This window comes from Sclerotinia sclerotiorum, genomic scaffold (genome assembly GCF_000146945.2).
Source record: "Sclerotinia sclerotiorum 1980 UF-70 scaffold_2 genomic scaffold, whole genome shotgun sequence".
Lineage (NCBI taxonomy): Eukaryota > Fungi > Ascomycota > Leotiomycetes > Helotiales > Sclerotiniaceae > Sclerotinia > Sclerotinia sclerotiorum.
The window spans coordinates 2,645,834-2,672,417 of NW_001820834.1; the positions used below are offsets into that span (position 1 = coordinate 2,645,834).

The 26,584-nt window shown below is 40.8% G+C and overlaps 9 protein-coding genes across 9 annotated transcripts; 7 read left to right on the forward strand and 2 right to left on the reverse strand.

Annotated features, from left to right (window-relative positions):
- Positions 1-557: 557 nt before the first annotated feature.
- SS1G_02081 (predicted protein) lies at positions 558-1,562 on the reverse strand (the record flags this gene model as incomplete). Its single annotated transcript, XM_001597835.1, has 3 exons — positions 558-783; positions 1,086-1,481; positions 1,543-1,562. 3 exons carry the CDS (start codon positions 1,560-1,562, stop codon positions 558-560), a joined length of 642 nt encoding a protein of 213 aa, XP_001597885.1.
- A 1,628-nt stretch (positions 1,563-3,190) lies between these two features.
- Positions 3,191-4,508, forward strand: SS1G_02082 (predicted protein; the record flags this gene model as incomplete). The annotated part of the gene is made up of 6 exons (XM_001597836.1): positions 3,191-3,193; positions 3,236-3,332; positions 3,378-3,493; positions 3,540-3,632; positions 4,041-4,147; positions 4,463-4,508. The coding sequence occupies 6 exons, from the start codon at positions 3,191-3,193 to the stop codon at positions 4,506-4,508; spliced, it is 462 nt and encodes a 153-aa protein (XP_001597886.1).
- Positions 4,509-6,001: 1,493 nt separating this feature from the next.
- Positions 6,002-6,941, forward strand: SS1G_02083 (predicted protein; the record flags this gene model as incomplete). Its single annotated transcript, XM_001597837.1, has 3 exons — positions 6,002-6,115; positions 6,503-6,553; positions 6,606-6,941. 3 exons carry the CDS (start codon positions 6,002-6,004, stop codon positions 6,939-6,941), a joined length of 501 nt encoding a protein of 166 aa, XP_001597887.1.
- A 1,001-nt stretch (positions 6,942-7,942) lies between these two features.
- SS1G_02084 (predicted protein) lies at positions 7,943-9,213 on the forward strand (the record flags this gene model as incomplete). The annotated part of the gene is made up of 4 exons (XM_001597838.1): positions 7,943-8,023; positions 8,282-8,371; positions 8,447-8,932; positions 9,142-9,213. The coding sequence occupies 4 exons, from the start codon at positions 7,943-7,945 to the stop codon at positions 9,211-9,213; spliced, it is 729 nt and encodes a 242-aa protein (XP_001597888.1).
- Positions 9,214-10,011: 798 nt separating this feature from the next.
- On the forward strand, positions 10,012-11,147 carry SS1G_02085 (predicted protein; the record flags this gene model as incomplete). Its single annotated transcript, XM_001597839.1, has 3 exons — positions 10,012-10,064; positions 10,200-10,241; positions 10,358-11,147. The coding sequence occupies 3 exons, from the start codon at positions 10,012-10,014 to the stop codon at positions 11,145-11,147; spliced, it is 885 nt and encodes a 294-aa protein (XP_001597889.1).
- Positions 11,148-13,525: 2,378 nt separating this feature from the next.
- Positions 13,526-15,722, forward strand: SS1G_02086 (hypothetical protein; the record flags this gene model as incomplete). Its single annotated transcript, XM_001597840.1, has 3 exons — positions 13,526-13,856; positions 13,952-14,173; positions 14,224-15,722. 3 exons carry the CDS (start codon positions 13,526-13,528, stop codon positions 15,720-15,722), a joined length of 2,052 nt encoding a protein of 683 aa, XP_001597890.1.
- A 3,783-nt stretch (positions 15,723-19,505) lies between these two features.
- Positions 19,506-21,378, forward strand: SS1G_02087 (heat shock protein 60, mitochondrial precursor; the record flags this gene model as incomplete). Its single annotated transcript, XM_001597841.1, has 3 exons — positions 19,506-19,604; positions 19,680-19,821; positions 19,880-21,378. 3 exons carry the CDS (start codon positions 19,506-19,508, stop codon positions 21,376-21,378), a joined length of 1,740 nt encoding a protein of 579 aa, XP_001597891.1.
- A 1,173-nt stretch (positions 21,379-22,551) lies between these two features.
- Positions 22,552-24,057, forward strand: SS1G_02088 (hypothetical protein; the record flags this gene model as incomplete). Its single annotated transcript, XM_001597842.1, has 2 exons — positions 22,552-23,219; positions 23,376-24,057. The coding sequence occupies 2 exons, from the start codon at positions 22,552-22,554 to the stop codon at positions 24,055-24,057; spliced, it is 1,350 nt and encodes a 449-aa protein (XP_001597892.1).
- A 635-nt stretch (positions 24,058-24,692) lies between these two features.
- On the reverse strand, positions 24,693-25,601 carry SS1G_02089 (hypothetical protein; the record flags this gene model as incomplete). Its single annotated transcript, XM_001597843.1, has 4 exons — positions 24,693-24,703; positions 24,746-25,071; positions 25,446-25,488; positions 25,535-25,601. 4 exons carry the CDS (start codon positions 25,599-25,601, stop codon positions 24,693-24,695), a joined length of 447 nt encoding a protein of 148 aa, XP_001597893.1.
- Between the last annotated feature and the right edge of the window lie 983 nt (positions 25,602-26,584).

Genomic DNA, 26,584 nt, shown 5'->3' on the forward strand with positions numbered 1-26,584 from the left:
AAGTCTATCATCTAATCTTGTCTTCTTATACTCGATAATTAACTACCGTCACTTTTATCATATAACTGAGTTTTGGTTCGAGATGGGCGTCTAGTCAGGGAGATAGTATTTTTCGTGGGATAGTTACTATCAAATTAAGATTTCTTACTGTTGTATTTCAGAGGACTATCAATGTATTCATCCTCTCTTTGGAAGATTTTTTGATCAATATCCGTTGCGTGTGACGTTAACAGTAGTCACTTGTGGATTGTGATGTATAGGAAATTGGATTTTTAAACAGTCTTTGTATCCTAATTGGCATGTAAAATATATTCATCCCTCATAATTCATAAAAACATCCCACGAAAGCCAAACAACGCCATTATCCAAAACCCCATCTCTGTGTGGAAAGCGCCAGTCGGATGGTTTCCCATCCTAATTTTTCAAAACTCCATACATACCAAAGTAAACATAACCACAACGCTAATATATCAAACTTCCCTGACTTGAAAGGCACAAGAGTCTCCACTCGCACCGCACACATCCCAATAATAAAAAATTGACCCTACAATCCCCGATCAAAAGACATAGCTAGTTAAATCCCTACGCTCATAATACTCCGTCATCGCTTCATCTCTCTCTTGCCGTGAATACACATCCTCTTCTTCCGCAGATACTGTCCCACAATCTGACATCAAGAAAGGCGCAGCATCATCTAAATCCAAATCCGAGATATCGTCTAAATATTCCGACGAAGTAATAGGAGACTCGACCTCGAAGTAGGAATCTGGACTTGCACAACCGCTAAGATTTGCGTAGCGTGAGACGTGCATTGAATAGTCCCATAGTCGCATCCACTCGCTTGCTCTGAATGTCGTTGGATTTCTTCAAATACATCGGTGTTGAAAGCAGGATGGCGGTGGCAGAGGGTAGATAGCTGTCTATTCATGCCATCGAATCTTATTGAGAAGAGAAGGCCGCGAAGTTTTTCCACAATGAGATTCCGGAGATCATTTGCATTTTCTCGGTTATGATAAATATACTAGATTTCCGATGGCAGAGGCATCCAATACCCTGTCCGTAGGGTATCCCTACAGTGAACATACTCCCACAGAGCTTTATGTGCCAAATCCATAACTCCCATTTCAACAGCTAGCACGTGGAGTATTACCCATTCCGATATATGCATAGCAGTGTCATAGGATTCTGGATCACGTCTAGGTATCACATATACACATCCGTATATCCAAGTAAAGAATTGGTTGGATGTATGAACATCATCTTCGTATCGATAGATGATCTCGCGTTGACTTTGCTGGAAATCTCGAAAAGAGGTTTCTATGGGTGATAGTTCGATGGCGGAATCACTGTACTCTTCAGTCTTTTGGCTGTGCAGCTTTGCGCGAAACCAGGGGGATTTTTCGCAGAGGAGACTCTCGTGGAAGAAAAATGGTCGTCCTTCTGGGCCAACGATTACCGTGACGATTCCGGAGTATGCATGTCTAGTATTCGTGTCAGGGATGACTTGTTCCAGGGTGGACTCAAGATGTCAGGGGACCTTACTCGTGAATATATGAACCCATCATTCTCGTGAGATTCAGTTCCGAAAGACTATAGATTTGTACTCCGAAGATTTAAAGGCAATAAGTGATGGTGAAAAGATAAAAGCACAGGGAATTCTTAAATATCTCAAAGTTAATTCAGAACGATCATCTTGGGTGGCCGTCAAATACATCTCCACGAATCTAGCTCCCATCTGTCTGGCTTCTACGAATACTTCTACACTTGCGAACGCCAAGCCTCACCATTCTAAAGTCCCGGGCCTCAAAGTGATATTTCGGGTGTAGAAATTCAAGATTATCTTCCATTCTCTCTCAAAACTTGTCAGCTACAGTTTTTTTGGAGGGAAATATTGTAGATTACTATTCATCCAGAGTAATTCAAGGTAAAGAATGTTACCTCGAAAATACGGGAAAGCGGGGCAAACTGGATAAAGCAAATACGGGCGGGGGATTATCAATGCAGTTTTCCGTCTTACAGGATCTCCCTATCTGGATATAAGATTGATGTCGTACGAATTTGTGGGGTAGCACCAAACTGAGACGCTGCCCAATATAGTGCATCTTCCACTAAAATTATGGCCCCTTTTCCCCTGCCTGCCGAGACTGGAGAACACGAATTTATGGCGGCTAGATCGCCACCACCATGAATTAAATATGCTTAGTGGAACTAGTTGACGACATCTAGAAATATAATATAAAAATGTGAGATGTGATATCGTGAGTTTCTGTGCAACGGTTTATGCCATAGTTTGCAAACCTAGTTCTTCACCGAACGGGTATGCGCTTTAGCTCTAGAGTCGAGAATTTTATCAATTGGAGTATCGATGTAAGAAGGATTATGCAAAAGAGAAGAGCATGGTAAGCAGATGATTGACGGATGACTTTACTTGGGAACACTGGGTTATTCTTTGCAAGATCGATCTATAGTAACTCGGAGAGTTCTTGTTCAAACTTCACAATTCCATTATCTTTCGAGATTGCGAATATGGCAACGAAGATAAGATGGAGAGTAGTGGACATTGAGAAAGGCTTGTATGCAGAAAATGTCAGGCTTGTAATTACCGCTATATTCAAGGTACATGCAAGTTTTCCCTGCACACAATAAACGCGCCCTCCCACAATCAATGGGAAAACAAAGTTCAGAATAAATACAACTGTTTCTTCAAAACATTTGAATATCAGAAGCTTGGAATTTATCCATATCTTGGCATTTTCAGGAAATGTCTACTTGACCAATGGATCGAAGTTTCCAACCTCAAGTAACGAATAACATAAGTCTTTCGCTTTTTGAACTCACGGCTCATTATTGTTATTCACTTGTGGTAGTTTCTGCCGCTTAATCCTCAAGTAATCATTTAGGAACACAAAATATTTCCCACATTTCCCAATTTTCAAACTTCGATGAATTCCAAAATTCCTGATCAAATATCATAACTTAGACCCCATACACCGCATATCATTATACTAGAAGAGTTTTTACCTTAAAATAGTAGTTATATCCTTCTCTCGAAAATTCCGGCATTGCTTAATGATACCTATGTAGGCTAAAATACGTGCGAGAGGTCTTCAACGTCAGGAGAACGAGGAAGACAAAGAAAATTAGAATAGCAAGAACGATCAGGTCAACGACAGGAATGGATATAGCGACGATGGTTGGAATAGTGAAGATGGTTATGGAAATTGAGGATTGATAGGGTAGTGAGGTCCTAGCAGACCGAGACGGCGGGGGCGATGAGAATGACCGGGATGATAAGGGTGATCAGGGTGATCATAAAGATGGTAATGGTGCTGGTAATGAAGTTGATTATGCTGGTTGGGAGTAATTTGAGGTACCAGAGGAGGAAGAGAAAGAAGTCTTGGGCGACGATAAAGACCATAAAGACCATGAAGTCGAAGAAGTCGAAGAAGTCAAACCAGCCTCTCCTATGACTGCAGAACAAAAAATAATGTCAGTATAGGTATTGGGTACCAAACTTATCATACTAATATTTCCTACAGCCGAAGATTCCAGACCGCACGTACCAACTGGCAACTGCGAAAGATGTGTATTTCATTTTCGCCATTCTCGATTCCATGAAAGCTGTCCTAAGTGTAAGTTCAATTTCAATTATCTTTCGACTGAAGCTCCATTATGCAATTTGATGAATTTGATCTCTTGTTCAAATTTTGCATTTTCACTTTTTTTCTTGTTCATCTTTTCACATTCTTACCCCTCAAGCTACAGCCATCAACTCCTTTAATTAACCGAACATGTGATTACTTTTACCAATTTTTTTCTTGTACACAGATTGATTGGGCTCTTGTTGCTCAGTTGTGCCTATGTATTTCTGCTTGTGCTCGCTTTGGACAGGTTAAGAAGAAGCTTAGAAATCATTGCCGAGTACCGGCACAACCGCTCATCCCTACGGTAGCAGATTCCCTTACCTAAGAATCCCCGAATGAGAGAAGACTGGTAGGGAGAGTACTATGGTTTGACCCAAAGGAATTAAGAATGGTCAGGAGAAATCTACCAAGCCTGGAGCTTTCCATAATGCTGGTAAGACGAAGCCGTCGAAGTTCACACAAAACCGCGGCCAAGGATACACCATGCCGAGAAAAGACGACGAGTCCGCAAGTTATATACGCATGCTAATAGCGTGATGTTTATGACACTGAAAGTGAGCATCGGAATATTGAGGAGTTCGGCCTGAATAATCTTTATGGATTTAATAGAGACGATCACCCTTACCGTTAGTGATCAAGGAGAGGAGGTAGTGCCAGCAAAGATTGACAAGCCGGAAGATTTTCTTACAGTAGTGGTAGAATTGTAGAGCAACAAGCCGTAAGATTTATTGGTATCTCAAGTCTGCAAATCTTTTATCACATCATATACATTATCATTTTGGCAGTGAGCTAACTATTTTTCGCAGATTGAGTATCAGTTCAGTGTTGAGAGATTTATTCGCCATGCATGTCGTATGCGGTTGATAAAAGGACATACATGGCCACTTTTGAGTCAGATTTTATGGGATTGGTCAATGGTGGTCATTTTTGCTTTTCGGCGACTTCTTTTGGTCTTATCCCAATAATGATTCAAACGCGAATTACATGAATGTAGATATGGAAATAATTAGTTAAGGTGTAGCATAGATAGAATGTCTAATAACTTAATGATTTGACCCTACAAGTATATGTGCGCTTGGGTGAGAGCATTTAGGGTGAATTTGAATATAAATAGAAGCATATTGAGATGTACAATGATTACACAGCGCTTTTAATCCATGCCCACTTCTAGTTAATACAGCAAAACACGGTCATAATTGAGGCTAGTCCATGGACAAATTCACACCAGATTACTTGTAGACTTCCCAAATAAACTTAATTTTACTCACAGAGTTTATGGCAGTTGACGCTGTGGATGATTTCTTTTGCCGTATGCCGCGACTCTCGGTCTGACGATCTTTGTGCACCTTTACTTTAGAGCTGGGTGTCGCTGATGAGAATGGTTGCATTATGGCCTCAAAATAATAGTCTTGTTGAAAGCTCAAGGAATTTTTTCTGTGACTCATTGCTTCATCTAGTGGCGCTTTGGACAATGCATCTCGTGGGACCTTTTTTATTCACTTCATTTTCATGCACAAACGATCACTCAGAACATGCTAGAATATTAAGATCGAGATCTATAGATCTATCTCTAGCTAGCTAGTACGAAAGAATACTATTGTATTCCTTTTGAACTATCGATCTTTGCTCGAGATGATACCGTCGGTCTTGCTCCTGGTACTACTAGAGTGATGATGCCAGCTCCTTCAGGATTGGCAATTCTAACTGTACCTACAAAGACGTGAGAACTTTGCATAACCTACCAAATGAGGCTAGATGCACTTTGATGTCGAAATGAACATTCATTCGACCTTTCCAAACACAAAATATCTATTCATTCAATAAAGCCCTTACCCCGCTCTTGATACCAAATCAAGCTTCCATCAAATCTAGATGAATGCTCAAAACTGAAAAATTCGATTAATTCATTCAAAGAAAAAGAGCTGGCATCGGTGAAAGTGACATGTGAAAGCGGGTAGCCTCCAGAATGAACATCTGCAGATGATTTTTAGTGAATAACAAAGGTTGACTTCCACATCATCCAATCAAGCGACGGAGAATATGAGGGAAATTTGAATGAGTACCATCCCCATAGAAACATATAAGAACATCTTCATCGCACATTCAATTTAATTTCTCCATCCAACCTACACACCATTTTCCTCAACCTCAATCAGCTGGCATTATTCACATTCTCATACCATTTAACAACCTCACACTTCATACATTAATAGCTTGCATCATCCTGCAAGTTTATCATGTATGTTTCATTACTTTCATCTTTCTGCGATACTTTTATCGTGCTGACAGCTGTGGTATACATAGATCGGCTCGTCGCGTCCCATTCCACAACAAACACCTCTCCAGCCAAAACCAAAATGTCCGACAACGAGGCTGCTAGTACTCCAGCTCAGGCCAATGGCGGTATGAGCCAAGTCGAAGTTGATTTTCTCATGTGCTGCCTTCGCAATACTACTGGTGGCTCAATCCAGGTAAGTCATCTTGTCGCGCTGCGATTTTCTCATGCTGGCGTCGTTCTTTAACCTACCATCTTCGCTTTGCGACGCACAATTACTACTGTACTCCCACTTCCAGAATTCAACATCCCAATAATTTACCAAGTTCTTCATTCTTCTTTGATTGTAAATTCTCATCTGAAAATATGAAAAAAAAAAAAAAAAAAAAGTCTTTCATTCTTGTGCTCTACGATGTCACCACATCGTGACTGGAAGGAATGGCTTGTCCCCCCTTTTTCTTTGGCAAATGCCTCGCGAGAAATATCTCACATCCTCGTCAATTTCGCATTACACTTTCATGCCGCACATTTTTTGATTTTCAAATAATTGTTCCCAATAGCTGATTAGGGAAAAACTTTCAAGGTCGATACGCAAAAAGTCGCTCAACTCTTGAACTACAAGAACCCTCGTTCGGTAAGTCGTACTCTTATCCATTCGATATTTCATTTCCTGACCAATACTTTAGGTTTCCAACAAGGTTTCTAGCATCAAGAAGAAATACAACCTTCCCTTCGGTGCTTCCAGCCGCACCGCCGAGGAGATGGCAGTAAGCAAGCCTGGCAAAGGTGACGCCTCACCAAAGAAGGCATCTGATGCAAATGGTGATAATGAGCCCGCCGTTCCTACCACGCCTTCCAAAAATCGGGTCACCAAGACTAAGGCCATTCCAAAACCTCGTGTCAAAAAGACACCAGCGAAGAAGCCGACCAAGAAGGTTGCTGCTGAGGAGTCTCAAGAAGAAGAGCTTAGCGATGTTGAAGATGAGGAGATGGAAGATGCCAAAGAGGAAGACGATGAGTAGATATCTTTCACATTACATCTTTCCAGGGGCTGATGTTGGTTCTTATATAGCTGAGGTGTCATATATGCTACCTAAGCTTGATATGAGTGTCGCATGGTGGTTCTGTCCAACGTTAGCTCTTGAGGTCCTGACGCTTTTCTTTTTTTCTCCGTATTCATGGCGATTGGGGTTTACATTAGATACTAGAGAGAGTATGGGAGACTTAAATTATCAGCCATGGATATTAATATTTGTCAAGTGCTCGTTTTCAGGGATAAGGATGATCTATAGGTGGTTGTTGGTTGTTCCACTGCAGCATTGAGGTTGTTCTGGAAACTACAATATCAGAGATCTTTATACGGTTATTACTTATTTTACTTCAAATGTGACAGTGAATTACTTTTGCGATCAGCTCGTTCAAATTAACCACCACAGAGGCAGAGGGAAAAAGCAATATGGGGTCTGTGCAAACAATGTCAACCAAACGGAAACCCCGCAGAATTTGTAACATATTCTTTACAATGCTCATTTTCTGCCGCCTAAAAGCTAAAAATCCATGTTTCATGCATAATCCGACGATAAAATATGATAATGGCTTTTGGGAGGCAGCAATAATTCATTTTTCCAAATTGACTGGAAGGCTGCGGGAAGATGAGATGCAGCCAGACATGAGAAATTTCTCATTTCTGGATAATTCACTTTTGTTTCTATTGCTACCTACCTACTAATTAGGGTACCTAGCTAGCTATGGCTATAAAGTCACGGCTTATCTTTGCTGCTACTCAACTGCTTCTCTTCTTCTCCATCCGTCAACACCAAAACCTCATAACCACAACCAAAAATTCACAATTCTTGCAGATTAGCTTGCGCGTTCAAAGTCTTGATTGCAAAGAAGTGTTGCAACGAAAATCAATTACTTTACCTACTACAGGGTAAGTTTCCCATCTGAAATCTCGGTATCTTGTGAAGTCCTGATCGTCGATCTTGGAGCTGACTTGAAGGCAGATTCAGCAATCGCAAAGATGGCGGCTTTGACTTTGAGCGCGAAGGAGACCGAAATGCTTGTTGCTGTCATGTCTGAGATGGGGGAGATTCCTAATACTGTAAGTATCTTTATATTTTTCATCTCTCAATATTGTGCGGGACCCGTCTTCAGTCGAGCTTTTACTTCAATTGATCTGAAATATTGAACCTACCGTGTGTATTCTTGTTTATATCCAATGAATATCTTGACTTTTCAGACCTCATGATAAAGATTACCAACTCCCATCTGACGTCGTCTCCTCCAACACAAGAACCTCGCCGTCTCTTTAATTTACCAACGACGTCTGAGCAACATACTAACGGTCTCAATTAAATAGATCAACTTCGAACGTGTTGCTAGTCGGGTTGAGGTCAAGTATGCTAGGAATGCGCGTTCAAGCTTCAAGAAATTATTTGATAAGTTGAAGGTATAATGCTCCCTCGATAAAGTCCCATGTATACTCGGTCACGCATTCGAATGATACTGACTCATCGCCAATTAGTCTCAAGCAGGGCCTGCTCCAGATGACGAGAATGGCAGTATCCCGCCTAAGACTCCAAGCCCCACCAAGAAATCTTCTCCAAAGAAGAAGGTTGGCCCTAACAACACTCCCATCAAAGCCACTCCTAAATCCAGAGGAAAGAAAGCTGCAGCCAATAAGGAAGTCAAGGAGGAAGTGTTTGACAGTGATGAGCAGCTGGAAGAACCAATTTTGGACGACGAAGATGGCAAGTCATCAAACCACATTTCTTCCCTAGCAGCCAAAAATACTGGAAACAAGATCGGGGCTAGCCACTCTATTGGATCCTCTGAAAGTATTCAGACATCAGATGATGATACTAGGATGTCTATCGTCGAAGTCCAAAGGTCAATGCCTGCTTCACCCGGGTATAATGCAGATGATGAAGAATTTGACGCTGAAGAACAGATCCAGGCCGATCAGTTTGGCATGAGTGTTCCTGCTTATCGGGAGTGGCGAGCTCTTAACGTTTATACTGTTCACGACACCTTCCTGGATGATATCTAAGACGGATGTTTCTTTCAAGCAAAGCTTAGGCTCCGTCCAGATACTTCTAATATCTCTTCTTGTGGATCTTTGCAGTGCTTTTCTTCAAGGTTTCTCGTCTTCAAAAACACGCATTTATTTGCACATCCTTCACTTGCATCCACACTTGCTAATTTTAACCACTTCGACAGAGGATTCTTTTTAACTTCAATTCTTTCTTCGTCTACATTCGACTCGTTACTCTCGGATGGAGGGATGAATAAGCTTAAAATGGATGTCATTTGATTTGTTCGCAGCTTGGTTGCGGTATTGAGCATGACAGATTTGTTTCCTTTCGCCATGATTGTATTATGAGAGAGAAATGGGTTTTCAGGATTACGATATGAAGGGTATGATTGATATCATATGTTATATTAGGGAGAGGCCTAATGCATGATCAATGACGATAGCCATGGTACTTTCATAGTTTGCTTTTTAATGCAGTCTCCCATAATCAAAATAACAATTCTCTACTCATTGCTCACGATTAAACAATGCTCCTTTCGAGGTTGAAAGAACTATTCTTTCAGAAAATCTTTCAAAATTCACTATTAAGTCCATGATTCCATAACACACCTCATTGACAACCTAAACCAAACAACAAAATTAAATCTTTAATGACACCTCTCTTTACAACCACATCTCAAATTCTTTCATACACACAAACTCTCAGCAACGCTAGCCTGCCTTAAATCTACAAATTGACTATTCCTGACAAGCCAGTAAGTAGGAACCTCTCAACTACAGTCTGAACAATAAAAAGAAAGACGTCCTCCCCTCCTCTTCCCTCATCCCAACTTGTCAATTTTACCAGATTGGAAGACCTACCTCATCTAACCTTTTGCTGCTGTCAATTTTGACGTCCTTCCTGATTCAATACTGAAAATTTCGATTCCTCTCTGCAAGGAAGAAGACTAACCTATTTGGTTGTCTTGCTAGTCTATCTATCCAGTCGAGGAAACATCTGCAATACAAGAAGATATACGAAACTGAACTGCAACAATCTATAGAATTTGATCGTCATGGCTCCAGCTTCTAATGAAGAACAATTCAAGTTCCTTATTAGTTGTATTCGGTATAGCAATAATGGAAAGGTATTTCCTCTTTCTCTCCTCTAAGCTTCGATGCCTGTTTATTTGCACACCACCATCCCATCTACTATCACTGTCACGTCAAAGAAGAATACTAAGATCGAGCAGGTAGACTTCAGTCAAGTAGCCAAAGAATGCAACATTGTTACCAAAGGCGCCGCGTAAGTTAACTCCTTTCCAATTCCTCTCTTCTCTCCAAATCCAAATCCAATTCCCCTACTTCAATCCTCTATTCCCCATTCCAAACACTAAACTGACATATTCTCTTCTTCCCTAGCGCAAAACGCTACGAACGCATGATGCGCTCCCACGGCATCGCCCCAAACGCAGCATCCATCAAGCCAGCTCCTAGCTCATCGTCCAGCTCATCAGCCCCTTCCTCCACCTCCCGGAATAAATCCAGCGCTAGCAAGAAACGCAAGTTTGCTCCCGAGGAAGAGAATATCGATGATGATGAGGAAGAACCCTCCAATCAAAAAACGAGCAAGAGTCGAGTTAAGAGAGAAGTTAAGCGCGAGATGGGTGCTCGTGTTAATGATAATCTTGGGATTGTGAAGGAGGAGGGATATCGTGAGGATTCGCCTAGTGCGCAGTTACAGGAAGGATTGCAGAAGGGTCTTGGTGCGGGATTGTGTGATATTAATAGGGAGTTGGTAGGTTATTATAGTGGGGGTAGTAGTAGTGCGGGTGGAAGTGTTAATGGGGATGTACAAGGAGGTGAGTTTGGTGAGGTGGATGCGTATGCTGGTGATATGGGTACTGGTGGTATGAATGCGGGCGGTATGAATGCGAGCGGTATGAATGCGAGCGGTATGAATACTTGTAGGCAGCGGCAGAGTGGTTTTGACTTTCATGTGGGTGGATATGGGGGAATGATGGGTGCTCAGGGTATGAGGGGAAATGGAAATCGAATTGGTGGTCACTGTGAACAGGACATGATGACTTCGACGCCAAAAAGTCGTGCTGCTACCTCGGGTGGAATGGGTATGGATGCGCAAGAATACAAGTCTTTGGGAAAAGGTTACGATAATCAAGGCGGATCGGATAGTCCCTTGTTAGTTGAATAGAGAATGCTCCAGTTTGTTGTTGGTTGTTGGTGGTGGTGTGTCACTGGAGGATATGCAAAGGAAGGAGCTCTGCTTGTGTTCATGGCCTCTGCAGTTTGAGGAGAAATTCCTGGTACATTGTCCGGACTCTGAAGAAGGATTTTTAGTTTTAGCAGATGAGCAGTTAAGTGCAGGCGAGAATTTATGCTCATAAAAATGAAGGACGGAGTAAAATGAAAATAATTCAAGCCAACATTGAGTGTCGCTCTAAATCCTTAAACCTGTTTTTAGCGTCCAATGTTTTCCCATTGCTCCATCTTCGCCCTCTTAATGAAAGTTGAAGAAGGCTGTGATACGCTGTAATTTTCATTGCATATTTTCTCCAGAAACGAGGTTACCCGGTGACTGCTGGATCCAGATTTGAAGATTGAAGTATAGTAGATAGCACAAGACTAGAGTAAAGTCCAAAGATAACTTCCAAAATTGCAGCATAAATCCACGAGTAACACTGAGGCCTCATTACGGAAGTATTAGGTATGTATTCACTCTTGAAGGTTACTGAATAAGCGCTGCTGTTATATTGAGAATGATATCGTCAACTGTCTATTTCTACTAATATTCTCTTATTTTCCATTATTATATATGGTTTAAAGCAAGACAGAATAGTATGGTCTTGTAAGTGCATCTATTCTTAATTTTATCAGACAGGTTTCCACTACTCAGCGATAATTCACTCACTTTGAGTTCCGATTTCTTGTAGCTCAACGAGAAGTCAACGGGGCGCATGGTTAGGACTTTGGGTCTTATATCATGCCTAATTGCTACATGCTGGTTTGTATACTATTGTATTCATTAATCTAGGCCTCTGCTGCCGGGAGGTTGGTCGATGCATAGAACACGTGAGTTGTGCCTTGCTCTGCGTAAAAGATTTGAAAGAGTAGATTGTTACGTAGTGTCGCCCTAGATGACTTTGTTGTATAACTGCTAGATACCTACTCATCAACGTCAGATACTCGGTGTGAGAAGAGTGAGCCATGGATTGAAGTATAACATAATTGAAGTCTTCGGCATCAATCTTTCTAGTCTTATATAGAGCAACTTCGGAGTAACAAGTTGTAGTATAAGGCCCTCACATAGAATATTGCCCTACCGGACGGCTGGAGCACATGTTTGTAGATAAACGCGTATCTACCGTGACTGAGGACAACAATTAAAACCGCATCATGGTCTACAATTGCAATAGAAGAGAAGAAGGCCATAACCATAATATGATAAATATCTCGGCCCTTTTTGACGTCACCAAGAATATTCCCGCTCTCGCATGCACTCATGCCCCCGGTGAATTAAAATTATCTGTCCCGTTTAGGCTTAGTCACAGACACAGATAATACAGGCAGAGATCAAAGTTATTGATCGGATCTTTGTGATCTTAGTCCTCGCTTGTTTCGCCTTTTCTCATAACAACACAATCTTTCTACATTTCCAAAATCAAAAGCAAAAAAATATCAATTCTTTTCTTCCCGTCGTCAATTAAGGACACAGAATTCCTCTATCACCGCTCTTGTACTGTGAATTGTCTTGGAGCTCTTTTTAAGGTACGTTTCAACGACGCAATCATTTATCTGCCTCTGTTCTCCTGCAATTTCTCCATCTTCCATTCTCCAAGAACGGAACCCCACCTTCCCGATCTAGCAGTCACGCTATCCTGCACTCGATTACCCACATACCCGCAGTACAAATCTGAATCGATGGGCTATTGAGTATATTCCGAGCTATAAAGACGCATTTGATCAAGGCGCAATCAGCTCATAAAGGACTCTTCCTCTTGCTGATGATAAGCGTCGCCGCAGCAACCCTTGCCTTGGGAATCTTATCTCCACCACCAGCATACCAAGATCGAGTGGCTTCAAACCGTTTCAAATCACTCTGCACAAGATTATTACTTGTATGCATCAAGTGCCTTTCGTCTCTTGCCCAAGAAGCGTGTGATTCCGCGTCATACTTCACAGACTTGTCAACTGAATCTCAAGGGCAGTCGGTGGTGGATACCACCTACAACCTCAAGGCAGCAGTTACATACATATGAGTGCCAAGGCTTTTACACCATTCTCCTTTGGTACATGCGCCTGATCTCTATCCCTCCGCTGTCTCTTCGCAATTTACCACTCTTTTTCATTTCATATTCACCCGTTTCTTCTACCCCAAGTAAACTTCCCCGCTCTACAACTCCCTTTTCGGAATAGCTACACCCAAATACCAAAGGCCTGACAAGGTGTCCAAGCAATAAAGGCTGACAAAGATCTCTATTTTCCAGATAGTTCTTACTTTCTTCAACAACTTGAAAACAACGTACTACCAGCCAAAGAGCGAACATGCCGTCAATCGATGGAGATATCAACATGACCGACTCACTTGACCGTAACCAAGAGCTCGAAAACATCGAACAACGAATCATCAAGGTTGAGAAGCAAGAATCTGCCCACCGTGGTACTGTTGTCACTCCAGCCAAACCTGGTGCTGCTTCTAGACTCACAGCAACCCCAGCGACCAAAGATCGAATCATTGCCTCAATCGAAGCAGATGAGAGCTATGACCCAGTCACGCCCTCCAAGTCATTAACCAGAGGTATTCGGGGCAAAGGGACAAAGAGGGCCGAATCACAATCTTCTAAGAAAGCTGCCAGTGCTAAGGCCGCGGCTGGCAAGGTCGTCAAGACTCAACAAAGTCCAAGTAAGTTGCCGAGGAATTAGTTGTTTTCTTCCTGCCCTATACTTTGTTTCTGGTCGGAACCGTATATTTCATGGTTGAGCTGACGGTCCCTGCAGAGAAAAAAGACACAAAGACTGACTTAAAGAATCCCCAAGCCGCGTTGCTTGGTGAAACTCTTGCTGAAGATGACGATAATGGTGAAGACTGGGAAGATGACAATGACGATGCTAGATCAGATGAGAATACCTGGAGCCAAGTAAATAAGGTTATCGGATCCACTGGCAAGCCAACTCATCCAAATGGTCGAGCCGAGGGTCGTAAACTTGTTTCATGGCACAGTAAGCTTCTGTTTTTCTCATCTATGAGTACATAGACTAATCTTCCATAGGAACACGAATGATGGAGAAGCTAATCTTGCACATCGTGTTCGAATGTCGCCGTGCTGATATCAATCTTCCATGGGACAAGATTGCTCACAGGCTCTGCCCTGGCAGCTCCGGTGCAGCCGCACAACAATACATCAACAAGATGCGGGACGTTCTTATCACAGAAGGCCACCTTGTTCCCCCTCCTTTGGGAAAGAAAGCCGTGTTTGATCCAAGCATTCGTGGATACATTCGCGACACAGATGCTGAAGACCCCAAGGCGTCCCGTTCTGTTGGTTGGCTCGAAGAGATCGTCGACTTGAAAGAAAGTCTTGTTGTTCCTGGTGTCTCTAGAGGCTCAGGAACCTATCGTCGTGATAAGACTCGATGGCAAAGCAACAAGGCAACCATGGGCGAGGAAACACCTACCAAGATGGTTGGCGCTCGCGCTCGTTCTGATAGGCAGCTTTCAAAGTCGACGCTCAAGTCAAAGGAGAAGGTTGTAAAGATCAAGAAGGAGCGATCTGAATCACTTGATCCTGCCGAGATGCCATCAGACGAGGATTATGACCCCGGAAACCGTCTTAAGATCAAGGGCCATCGCAAGCGGAAGGTTAAGGTTAAGAATGTGCGTAATTATGAGACGGATGAGGATATGGATAAGGCCACCGAATCGCAGAATGAATCGTTCGGGTATTCGGATTACGAGACATACCTTTTAGAGACACCAAGTAAGAAAAAGGGCTCGGGAAACGATGTCATGACATCTTTAACTGCTATGCCTGTTACGCTCAAGCTTTCCCCGGATCTACTCAGTAAATTTCCTGCCGGCCTTGCCAGTAAATCTGTTCAAGATATGCTTGTAGGCACTGAGACTGAGGACGATGGATGTACCGAGGAAGACCATGATGGCTCCGAAACCGCTGTCGGCGGTTCTCCTGGAGACGGCGACGATGTTTTTGGTCCAGAAAGCTTAGGCCTCAACAATATCCATGGTTTTGAGCCACAAACACAAGCTTTGTTCCCTCCTAACAACTACGTAGGGGGTATGAACTACAGCTATGACCTTTACAGTCAGGCCGCTCCCATAAATGCTCAAGGTTATACGTCGGTATATACCGCAGGCTACAACAACCACGGCTTTTCGAATGTCCAAGCTGCATCCCTTGATAGTACTTATCGCGGCGATTCATACCCTAACGACATGTTTTTGGGCATGCATAACTTCAATCCAACATCCGCTATGCATGACGGCCTGAATTATGGTGGTTTAAATGAGACAATGCGTGATATGAATGGAGGTCATGATAACACAAGTTCATTCTTACAAGGCACTGAAGTCAGCTCAAGCAATAGTAGTTTTACACAAGTTCTAACCGACGCCGACTATGACCAGGGTGCATTTAATTATGCCAATGCTAGCAGCATCGTTCCCAGCCAGAGCTTCGAAACTCCTGACGCCGATGGCTGGGTCGAGCAATTTGCCAAAAACATCCCTTTCAAGCATGACGGCAATCTCTGATTCGGCTTCTGCGTTCGAAGTTTCGTGGCCCTTGGCATATCAGCAATAAGTAATGATATCATGCCCACTCTCCCGTCCAATGGACTAGCGATTTTCAAGACATTTCGATCTGTACAACAATCTTTTTCTTTCATTTCTTCTTTGTATTAACAATTGATTTTGGACCAGTTGGATCCATACTTTTATATCAACTTTAGCATCTCTTCGCTTTCCGTGGCGCTTGGATGCAAGAAAGTCGTCATGAAACACTGGCTGCCGCATAGTCTTTTCAGAATTATTCACCATCGTCGTGTGTCAAAGCTAGTTCTTCTCCTTAGGAAGTCTTCTTGACCTGGCGAAGGGAATAAAACGGTTCCAAAGACAGAAACATACCAATCATGAGCAAGGATTACCTTTGCTCTTCTTTTGCTGAACTGTTGTATCTGCACGATTGAGCTTTCCGCGTCGCTTCCTCATTCGACTATCGATTTGCCCTTGTTTCCAAAAATTTTGAGACGAATGGGAGTTTTCGTTTGGATTTGGATGATGGTCGCCTTGAATGGACATTTTACTCGTCGTTTGCTCAGCGGTCTGAAAAGTGGGAGACAAAAGATCTTGTATCATAGATAGATGCCCAATGACAATTATCTATGAAGTCCCTAGTGCTTCGTGAAAATGTATGTGAATTTTCCGGCTGATGTGAAGAGCGATTCAGCAGGAGTGTGAATATTGGCGTGGCACGACATCGTATGTGCTTTGTAGAGGCACAACTATCCATCTGCTTTGAATAACACCTTTGCATAGGGCAAGCTGGAAAGAATTTCGTCGTACTCCCAACATGTTCCAAGGTTGCGAGACTAACTTGACTAGCCATTGTAGGGAGAGAAGTCCAAAGCAATGTGTTAAGCAAAATGACCACAGGATTTTTGTCATGAAATCCCCAACTGTGTCTTCATCCATTAATCATTGAAGAAAGGGGTTCTAAACAAACACAAGATGGATTTAGCTAGACTAAATCCATAACCAAATGTGAAAAAGAGCCACGAGTTGGATTGACCTGTTTATGCGAGTGATTCATTCCACAGAGCTTTCATTCACAACTGGTCACACCATTCGTTTCGGAGGCTCAGTAGGGAGTTGAAAATGAGAATTCGTGGTCCATCTAAAAAGAAGGAATTGCGATCATCGTACGAGATATTATGGTGTGGTTTTCCAAATGGGTACTTTCCATTTATTTCGAAGAGCGAATGTACTTGTATAAGTGTACTATGGAGACAAATATTCTCACTCTTTCGCAACCAAAATAAGGCTAATTGTACTCCTTTGTTCGCCGAGCGAGTGTGACTTTGCTTATATGCGGCGGTACGAGGTGTACTGGGTGGCGCGATTTTGAAGGTAGTTGTTGGAATGGGACCGAACTATGTGGAGCTTGGGAGTTGGAAACATTGTTTCAGTATTAGTATCAGCAAAGAGATTAGACCAAATGATCTCTCACCATGTACTAGAAGTAGAATTTTTGTCTATAGCTACTACTGAGAAATAGTCATGCTTGGACTTTTTGATTCCCAGTCTTCGGTCTTGTTGGAGAATCCAAAGTGTTGTTAAACTTACAGACAGAAAAACATGAAGGAAGACAAATGCGGGCGGTCTATGAGAAGAACTGCTGGGGTGAATCTTATAGATAAGATTGTTCATTAAACAGCTGATGTCCGTGCCCCTCGGACTTCTCTTTCATCTTCTTTGATTATTTCAGTTTATTGAGTTTATGTAGTTAGATGTGAGGTATAACTATTTGGAAAGAAATTAGATCATTGATCCTACTAGTTTGTAGATGAGTTTTCCTAAATTTTGAAAATGTTTTTCTTTTGAGTGAGCACATCAGGTATTAGCAATGATTGAGAAATAGAAGATGGAAGACTTACCTAATGGTGACAACAAGATCTTCCGATGTTCAGGCGATTGGGAGGTACCCGGTCTTTGTTTTAGTTAAGTAAAATACAGTTTACAACATGATAGCCAAAGTTGATTGGAATGTCATTCACTCATAAAGAGAAGGCCCATTCAGGGAGTAGACATCAGACAATGATTACCTAGGTACCATCCCTATTAATCGTTTTAAGGAGTATTTCAGTGCTTTTATGATATTTATTCAAAGTTCTTCCCCACAAATGGAGAGTACATTTTATTGAGGTAGTTGATGGCTATTTTATGGATGGTATAATAGAAGTGATGCTCCATTAAATGATTTCATAAAGTAGAATATCTTGCCAGGCCAAAGATAATGAAAATTCCACTGGAATGTCAAGTTTTAAATATATGCATTCCCCCAGCTGATTTAAAACTGGAGGTCTGTTGTAAATCTGGGGATCCTGAGAGGCAATTACCCTTTAACCCTCGCTTCAGATGAGAACAACTAGAAGTTGATGAACTTGCATGATACTGATATAAGGCAAAAGGAGACTGGTGGAGTGATCAGGAAAGAAGGAAGCACTTTATAATGGATTGGTAACACATAGAGGCAGGTAGGGAGGCTGTCAGATTTATTAATGATGAGTTCTGTAGCCAGTTGATTGATCTACAATCCCAAGCTGGGATAAAGCTACATACAACATGGTTTGGGTTCTCCTCATCTTGCTTTATACAGATAGTTGTTTACTTGTACTATTCAAGTATTGACTAGATATCTATCCGGTATTCATCCCTTTCATTACCCTACGAATGTCTAAATTGACTTGAAAAGTTTTGGATCATGTTTAAGCCTGAGACTTGCTATCAGGATTCAGACATGTGATGATATGATAATGATCAAGACGAGTTGTGAGGGATCTGTAGGATCTGTAGGATCAATGTCTATCTCAGTAGACTAATAGTCTAGAATTGTGTTAGATAGGCAGTTACAAACAAGGAAACTGTTTAGAAATCAGAGGTAACTATTGACAAGAATTTGCAGGAATCCATCATCATAACTACGCAGATGCCAAGCGTAACGAAACAAGGACAATCTTAAAGACAATATCGAGGGCTATCAATCAACAAGACATGGTTGGAAGCACACGTAGCTTCTATATAACACACTAGTAGCCACATTTTAATGATAATTTGCCTTATTTATGCCAACACAAAGAATGCTTGTTAGACCATCCACAGGCAGGAGAGGTAGCGCTGGCGACCAATTTTCCACACATGATAACTAGTACTTCTCGTGTAATTCTAGCAGGCTATTAGATTAAAGTGCAGCGGGGACCTCCAGCTCAGAGTGTATCCATCCAATTGCAATCATTAAAATCCCTTCTAGCAAAGGAGACGAGTGACCAGAGGAGAGTTGAGTGCTAGTAGATGCAAAAAAAATCATACATCTAGACATCAATGTCAAAGCTGCTTCAAGCAATAGGATAAGTATACAGTATACACACATAGGAATGTCATGTTACACTTGTTTTCATCACTAGTCTATCAAGGGGTGAACGTTGTAGTGTTCACTGTATTAATAAGACTAATCTGAGGTGAAGTTAGGTTAAAGTGAAGTGAAGTGAGGTGTTGACGGTGTGAATTAGTCAGCGACTTTATCCTCGGCCCCCTCATTCGGGATCTTCCGTTTGCCAAAATGTTTCTCGCAGATTCGATGGAGAATGGTTCTTCCGGACATGGGGCCCAGAAAAATTATCTCCAAGATCCCAAAGTCTCCATTCTTAACATTTCCTTAAATCAATCAAAAAGCCTCCTCTTTTATACCCTTGAGTGCTTTCAGACCAGATTTCTTTTCGTTTCGTTTTCAAAAGCGTCTTTCATTCAATTGATTTCAAGATGCAACGAGCTTTGAGTTCTAGAGCTAGAGCTTCGGTCCTTACCGGATCGACAGCTTCAAAGCTTCGTCCTTTACAACAATTGAGATTCGCCCATAAGGTATGTTGATTTCAGCCTGGTGCAAAGCCACAACATAGATTTGTTGAAATTTATGTTAATCATTTTGTCATTTAGGAGCTCAAATTCGGTGTTGAAGGCAGAGCAGCTCTTTTGGCTGGTGTGGAGACTTTAGCAAAGGCTGTTGCCACAACCCTAGGACCCAAAGGACGAAATGTTTTGATTGAGTCAGCATATGGCTCCCCAAAGATCACTAAAGGTTTGCAAATTCTTCAAAAGGCTTCTTTGAATGCACAATTCTAACTGTTGGTGAACAGATGGTGTAACTGTTGCTAGAGCGATTACTCTCAAGGATAAATTCGAGAATCTCGGTGCTAGACTTATTCAAGATGTTGCCTCAAAAACCAACGAGACAGCTGGTGATGGAACCACAACCGCAACTGTCCTTGCCAAATCTATCTTCTCCGAGACTGTAAAGAACGTTGCTGCAGGATGCAACCCAATGGACTTGCGCAGGGGTACACAGGCTGCTGTAGAAGCTGTTGTTGAGTTTTTGCAAAAGAACAAACGTGATATCACGACCAGCGAGGAAATTGCACAAGTCGCAACTATCAGTGCAAATGGCGATACCCACATTGGAAAATTGATTGCCAACGCCATGGAGAAGGTTGGAAAGGAAGGTGTAATCACAGTTAAGGAAGGAAAGACCATGGAAGATGAACTCGACATTACCGAGGGAATGAGATTTGACCGCGGTTACGTCTCGCCATACTTCATCACCGACACCAAGTCGCAAAAAGTGGAGTTCGAGAAGCCATTGATTCTCCTCTCTGAGAAGAAGATCTCAAACGTTCAAGACATTATCCCAGCACTTGAGGCATCTACTCAACTTCGTCGTCCTTTGGTCATCATTGCTGAGGATATTGATGGAGAGGCACTCGCTGTGTGCATTCTCAACAAGCTCCGTGGTCAACTCCAAGTTGCAGCTGTCAAGGCACCCGGCTTCGGCGACAACCGAAAGTCCATTCTTGGTGATCTTGGTATCTTAACCAATGCCACCGTCTTTACTGATGAGCTTGATCTCAAGCTCGAGAAGGCTACAGCAGATATGCTCGGTACCACTGGATCTATCACTATTACCAAGGAAGATACTATCATTTTGAACGGAGAGGGTAGCAAGGATGCCATTGCCCAACGATGCGAGCAAATTCGAGGTGTTATGAATGACCCTGCCACCTCGGACTACGAGAAAGAGAAGCTCCAAGAGCGTCTTGCCAAGCTCTCTGGTGGTGTAGCTGTTATCAAGGTCGGTGGTGCATCCGAGGTTGAGGTGGGTGAGAAGAAGGACCGATTCGTTGATGCTCTCAATGCTACTCGTGCCGCTGTTGAGGAGGGCATCCTTCCAGGTGGTGGAACTGCTCTCCTCAAGGCTGCTGGTCAAGCTCTTGGTGGTCTCAAGCCTGCCAACTTTGACCAACAACTCGGTATCAATATTATCAAGAGCGCTATCACCAAACCAGCACGCACTATTGTTGAGAACGCCGGAACAGAAGGATCAGTAGTAGTTGGTAAACTCATGGATGAATTTGGATCCGACTTCAACAAGGGATTCAACAGTGCTACTGGAGAATACGTTGATATGATCGCTGCTGGTATCGTTGATCCTTTCAAGGTCGTCCGCACTGGTTTGGTTGATGCTAGTGGTGTTGCCTCATTGTTAGGCACCACTGAGGTTGCCATTGTCGAAGCACCAGAAGAGAAGGGACCCCCAGCCGGCGGTATGGGTGGCATGGGAGGAATGGGAGGAATGGGTTAGTACATGTATCTCACACGTCCCAATGCACTAGGCGCTAACAGTTTCGCAGGAGGAATGATGTAAAAAGCTATTGGTCAACGTAAAATCAAATACCCGTCTGAGCCTCATTTGTTTGCGCAATTGCTACCAGGCAATTTGGTACCGGACATAACATTGTATAATACCCCACTCACCCTTTTTCGTTATTCGTCTTGCATGGCATTACGGAGCGATATATGTGTTTAAGAGAGCATGACCATGTAAAATAATGAAGCTAAAATGATATATAAAAAAAGTTAAAATTCATGTTAATTGCCTTACAATGTGATGTGATTGACTTGATCTTCAAGGGTGATTTACTTGATTGCGTGTACTTTTCTTGGAATCTATCTGCCTTATAATTGAATGCGTGTTAAGAGAATTGGATAGGACATTCTTTTAGTAGGTAGATTTGGCAGAAAAATCTATCTCACATCACTACTTGATGATTTCCATATTCCTAACCTTAGCGTCCTGTAGATTTACCCTTCTGCCTGCCCAGGTACTTGTATATGAGTATTGATATTTTATAATGGGCTAGACTTCTCCGTCTAGGATCTGTTAATATTTTTAAACTGTATTGTTACGACGGGCTACACAACTACCAAGACACGTGATCACAAATGATCAGTAGCGCTCATTAAGGATCACTAAGGATCACGATATAGGTGATCACTGGTGATCATGAAGGATCACCAGTGATCATAGAAGCATGAAGGACTATATAATCAAGATGGATTTCCTTTGTATAGAGCTTCGTGCTCAAGATCAATCATTTAGTATACTCTACTATTAGTTACGAATTGCATTATTGTCATTACTTTAAGTCCCTGCTTGACGCCTAGTTATAAACCACCTCGAGAGCCTAGAGCACTTCCACGTGATCTAGACGGCAAACCTCGTAACATGTAACGTGGTTTATCAGCGAGTCGCCACTATCAGCGAGTCGCCACTTTTTCAATATCTTTTATCATTCAATTTCAAGACGCGATATTTCAACGAATTATTATGGAAATACAATCAAAAGAGGCCAGAATAATCTTAGCTATTGAAGCTATTCAAAAATCAAAAAATCTTACAGTTGGAAAGGCTGCGAAAATCTACAAAGTCCCTCGAACTACATTACGAGATAGAATGGGCGGTCGAATTCACAGAATGGAAACTCGAGCAAATAATCTTAATTTGACTGAAAAAGAAGAAGAGGTGCTTATTCAGTATATTATCGATATGGATGAAAGAGGATTTGCACCTAAATTAAGTGGTGTAGAAGATATGGCGAATTATATTCTCGAATCAAGAGGTGCGAAGAGAGTTGGAAAGCTCTGGGCTCATCGATTCGTAAAGCGTTGTACAAAATTAAAGACGTGTTTTAGTCGTGTTTATGACTTTCAAAGAGCTCTCTGCGAAGATCCCAAGCTTATTGAAGAGTGGTTTGGATTGGTATCGAATATGCAGGCGAAATATGGTATTCAAGATTGCGATTTCTACAACTTCGACGAAACCGGCTTTATGATAGGTATAATATGCCCTGGAATGGTTGTAACTAGTTCTGAAAGAAATGGCAGAAACAAGGCAATACAACCAGGCAATCGAGAATGGGCTACGGCAATTATATGTGGTAATGGAGAGGGTGAAACTATACCTCCATTTCTGATAGTTCAAGGACAAGTTCATCTTTCCAATTGGTATACCGAAACCGATTTTCCTGCGGATTGGGCTATTAAACCTACTTCTAATGGATGGACGAATAATGAGACAGGTTTAGAATGGTTAAAGCACTTCGATAAATATACTAGTCAACGAAGAAAGGGCAAATATCGAATGTTAGTATTGGATGGGCATGAAAGTCATGAATCGATACCTTTCCAATCATATTGCAAGTCAAATGACATTATATATGTAAAGTTACCATCGCATTCAAGTCATTTAACTCAACCACTTGATATTGGATGTTTTAGCGTACTCAAACGTTCATATAGTTGTCAAGTTGATGAGTTTATCAAGGCATATATCAATCATATTTCTAAAGTTGAATTCTTTATAGCTTTCAAAGCTGCATATCAACAATCGATTACAATTCAGAATATGAAAGCTGGCTTTCGAGGAGCAGGACTAATACCATTTGATCCTCAAGCTGTGCTTTCGAAATTAGATATTCGAATTCGCACACCTACCCCTCCATCGATCCTTTTGGAATCTGCCAACTCTTGGGTCTCTCAAACACCTCACAATCCAACTGAAGCTCTTTTACAATCAACTTTAGTGAAATCTCGAATTGCTCGACATCAATCAAGCTCTCCTACACCTATATTCGAAACTGTAGTTGCATTAGCTAAGGGTACAGAACGACTAGCTCATGAGAATACACTCTTAAGTACAGAGATTCGTATGCTTCGGAAGGCAAATGAGACATTAAGCAAACGTCGACACGTTAAAAAAACTCAATTACGTCAAGGAGGAGTACTTACTGGTCAGGAAGCTATAGATATAATATCACAACAAGAGGTGGATATTCAGATTCGACGCGACGAGCGTCAAAATAGGGGAAATTCCAATGGGGAATCATCTACTAATCGATGTTGTAGTAAATGTGGAAAGACTGGTCACAATTCAAGAACTTGTTCTAATAATATAATAGACCCTATATTATTAGATTCTTAATAGTTTAAGTCAATTGATTCAATAATTGTTGATTAAAATAAGTTTAAAGTGGTTGAATAAGTGAAAAAGTGGCGACTCGCTGATAGTGGCGACTCGCTGATAAACCACGTTATAGACTTAGTCTTTTATATAACGTGGTTTAACACCGAGTGCACCATATCACCGAGTGCACCACTTTTACCTCAATTTGCACTTTCTAACTCATATCATTCAACAATCATTAAATCAATCAATTAAAACTATTAAGAATCTAATAATCTAGGATCTATTATAATATTTTGACAAGTTCTTAAATTATGATCAGTCTTTCCACACTTATTACAGCATCGACTAGTAGATGATTCCCTATTAGAATTTCCCCTATTTTGACGCTTGTCGTGTTGAATCTGAATATCAATCTCTTATTGAAATAATATATCTGTAGTTTCTTGTTCAGTAAGTACTCCTTTTTAATGTAATTGAGTCTTTTTCATATATTGATTATAGGTGTAGGGGAGCTTGATTGATGATGAACTATTCGAGATTTCTGTGTGAACGAAGTGAATGACTTCAATTCAATCACTACTGTAATAAAGAACTAAGCGAACGCGAAAGAGACTAGCTCTTTTAGTAAGTCTATATAAGACTTACTACTTTCAATATGTAGCTAGCTCTTTAGACAGAATACAATTAGATATACAGGACCTACATAATCCGTGGGTGCTACGTCTTCCGTATCCTTCTCGTACCAACAATTTCATTAAAGTTGATTGAGAAAGAGCTTCAGTTGGATTGTGAGGAGTTTGAGAGATCCAAAGGTTTAAATCGAAAGGGGGGGGAGTAGGTGTATAAATTCGAATATCTAATTTTGAGAGTATAGCTTGAGGGTCAAATGGTATTAGACCTGTTCCTCGAAAGCCAGCTTTTATATTCTGAGAGTTGATTGATTGTTGATATGCAGCTTTGAAAGCCATAAAGAATTCAACTTTAGTGATATGATTGATATATGCCTTGGTAAACTCCTCAATTTGAGAACTATATGAACGTTTAAGTATACCAAAATATCCAATATCAAATGGTTGAGTTAAATGACTTGAATATAGTAGTAATTTGAGGTATATAATATCATTTGATTTGCAATATAATTGAAAAGGTATTGATTCATGGTTTTCATACTTATCTAATACTAGTATTCGATATTTGCTTTTCTTTTAACGAATAATATGTTTATCGAAATGCTTTAATCATTCTAGATCTGTTTTATTATTTGTTTATTTATTGAAAGTAGATTTAATAGCCCAATCCACAGGAAAATCGGTTTCAGTATACCAATTGAAAAGATGAACTTATCCTTGAACTATCAAAAATGAAGATATAATTTCACTTTCTTCATTACCATATATAATTACTGTAGCCCACTCTCGATTGCCTGGTTGTATTGTCTTGCTTCTGCTATTTCGTTCAATATTAATTATAATCATTCCAAAGTATATTATACCCATTATAAAGCTAGTTTCATCGAAGTTGTAGAAATCGAAATCGATAATACCATATTTCACCCGCATATTCGATATCAATCGAAACTACTCTTCAATAAGCTTAAAATCTTTACAAAGAGCTTTTTAAAAGTCATAAATACAATTAAAACATATCTTTAATTTCGTATAACACTTTACGAATTGATATACCTAGAGCTTTCCAACCTTCTTTGCCCTTCACAATTCAAAAATATAATTCACTATATCTTCTATGCCACTTAATTTAGATGCAAACCCTCTTTCATCTATATCAATTATATACTGAATAAGTATCTCCTCTTCTAAATCGGTCATTTTATAATTATTTGCTTGAATTTCTATACAAGAGACTAAATCATTCATTTTGTAGAGAAGTGTTATATGTGTTATATTATATAGCTTGGCAGCCTTTCGAATGCTTAGTTTTTTATCTTTTTGAATAGCTTTAATAACTAAGAGTATTTGAGCTTCTTTTCTATTTGATTATATAATAAATGATTGATAAATCGCGTGTTGAAGTTGGAAAGTGCAAATTGAGATAAAAGTGATACACTCGGTGATATGATACACTCGGTGTTAAACCACGTTATTGAACTTGATATGATATAATATATTGAATACATAAATGGATATATTTTGTTTTTATAAAAGATGTTTTATATTTTTTTAAAAGAATAAATTCTTTAATAAATTTTTTAATTATTATTATTATTATTATTATTATTATTATTATTATTATTATTATTATTATTATTATTATTATTATTATTATTATATTATTCATATTCAATCAGGAGCTTCCTACTACAAACTCTCAACTTGATCTCAGTCTCTCATTTTTACGAGAACCTCTCATTATGTTGTTAAAGGGGTAAATTTTCTCGTAAGTTGCCAGCTTTCATTGTCCAAATGGAGTGGGCAGCACGACAAGGTATTCTTAGCGTCCCACTCAGGTGATCACACACCGGCAAGCAACCCCACCAATTTCTTGACCTTCATCCCCGTTCGCAAAATCCGAAACTCCCAAAGAT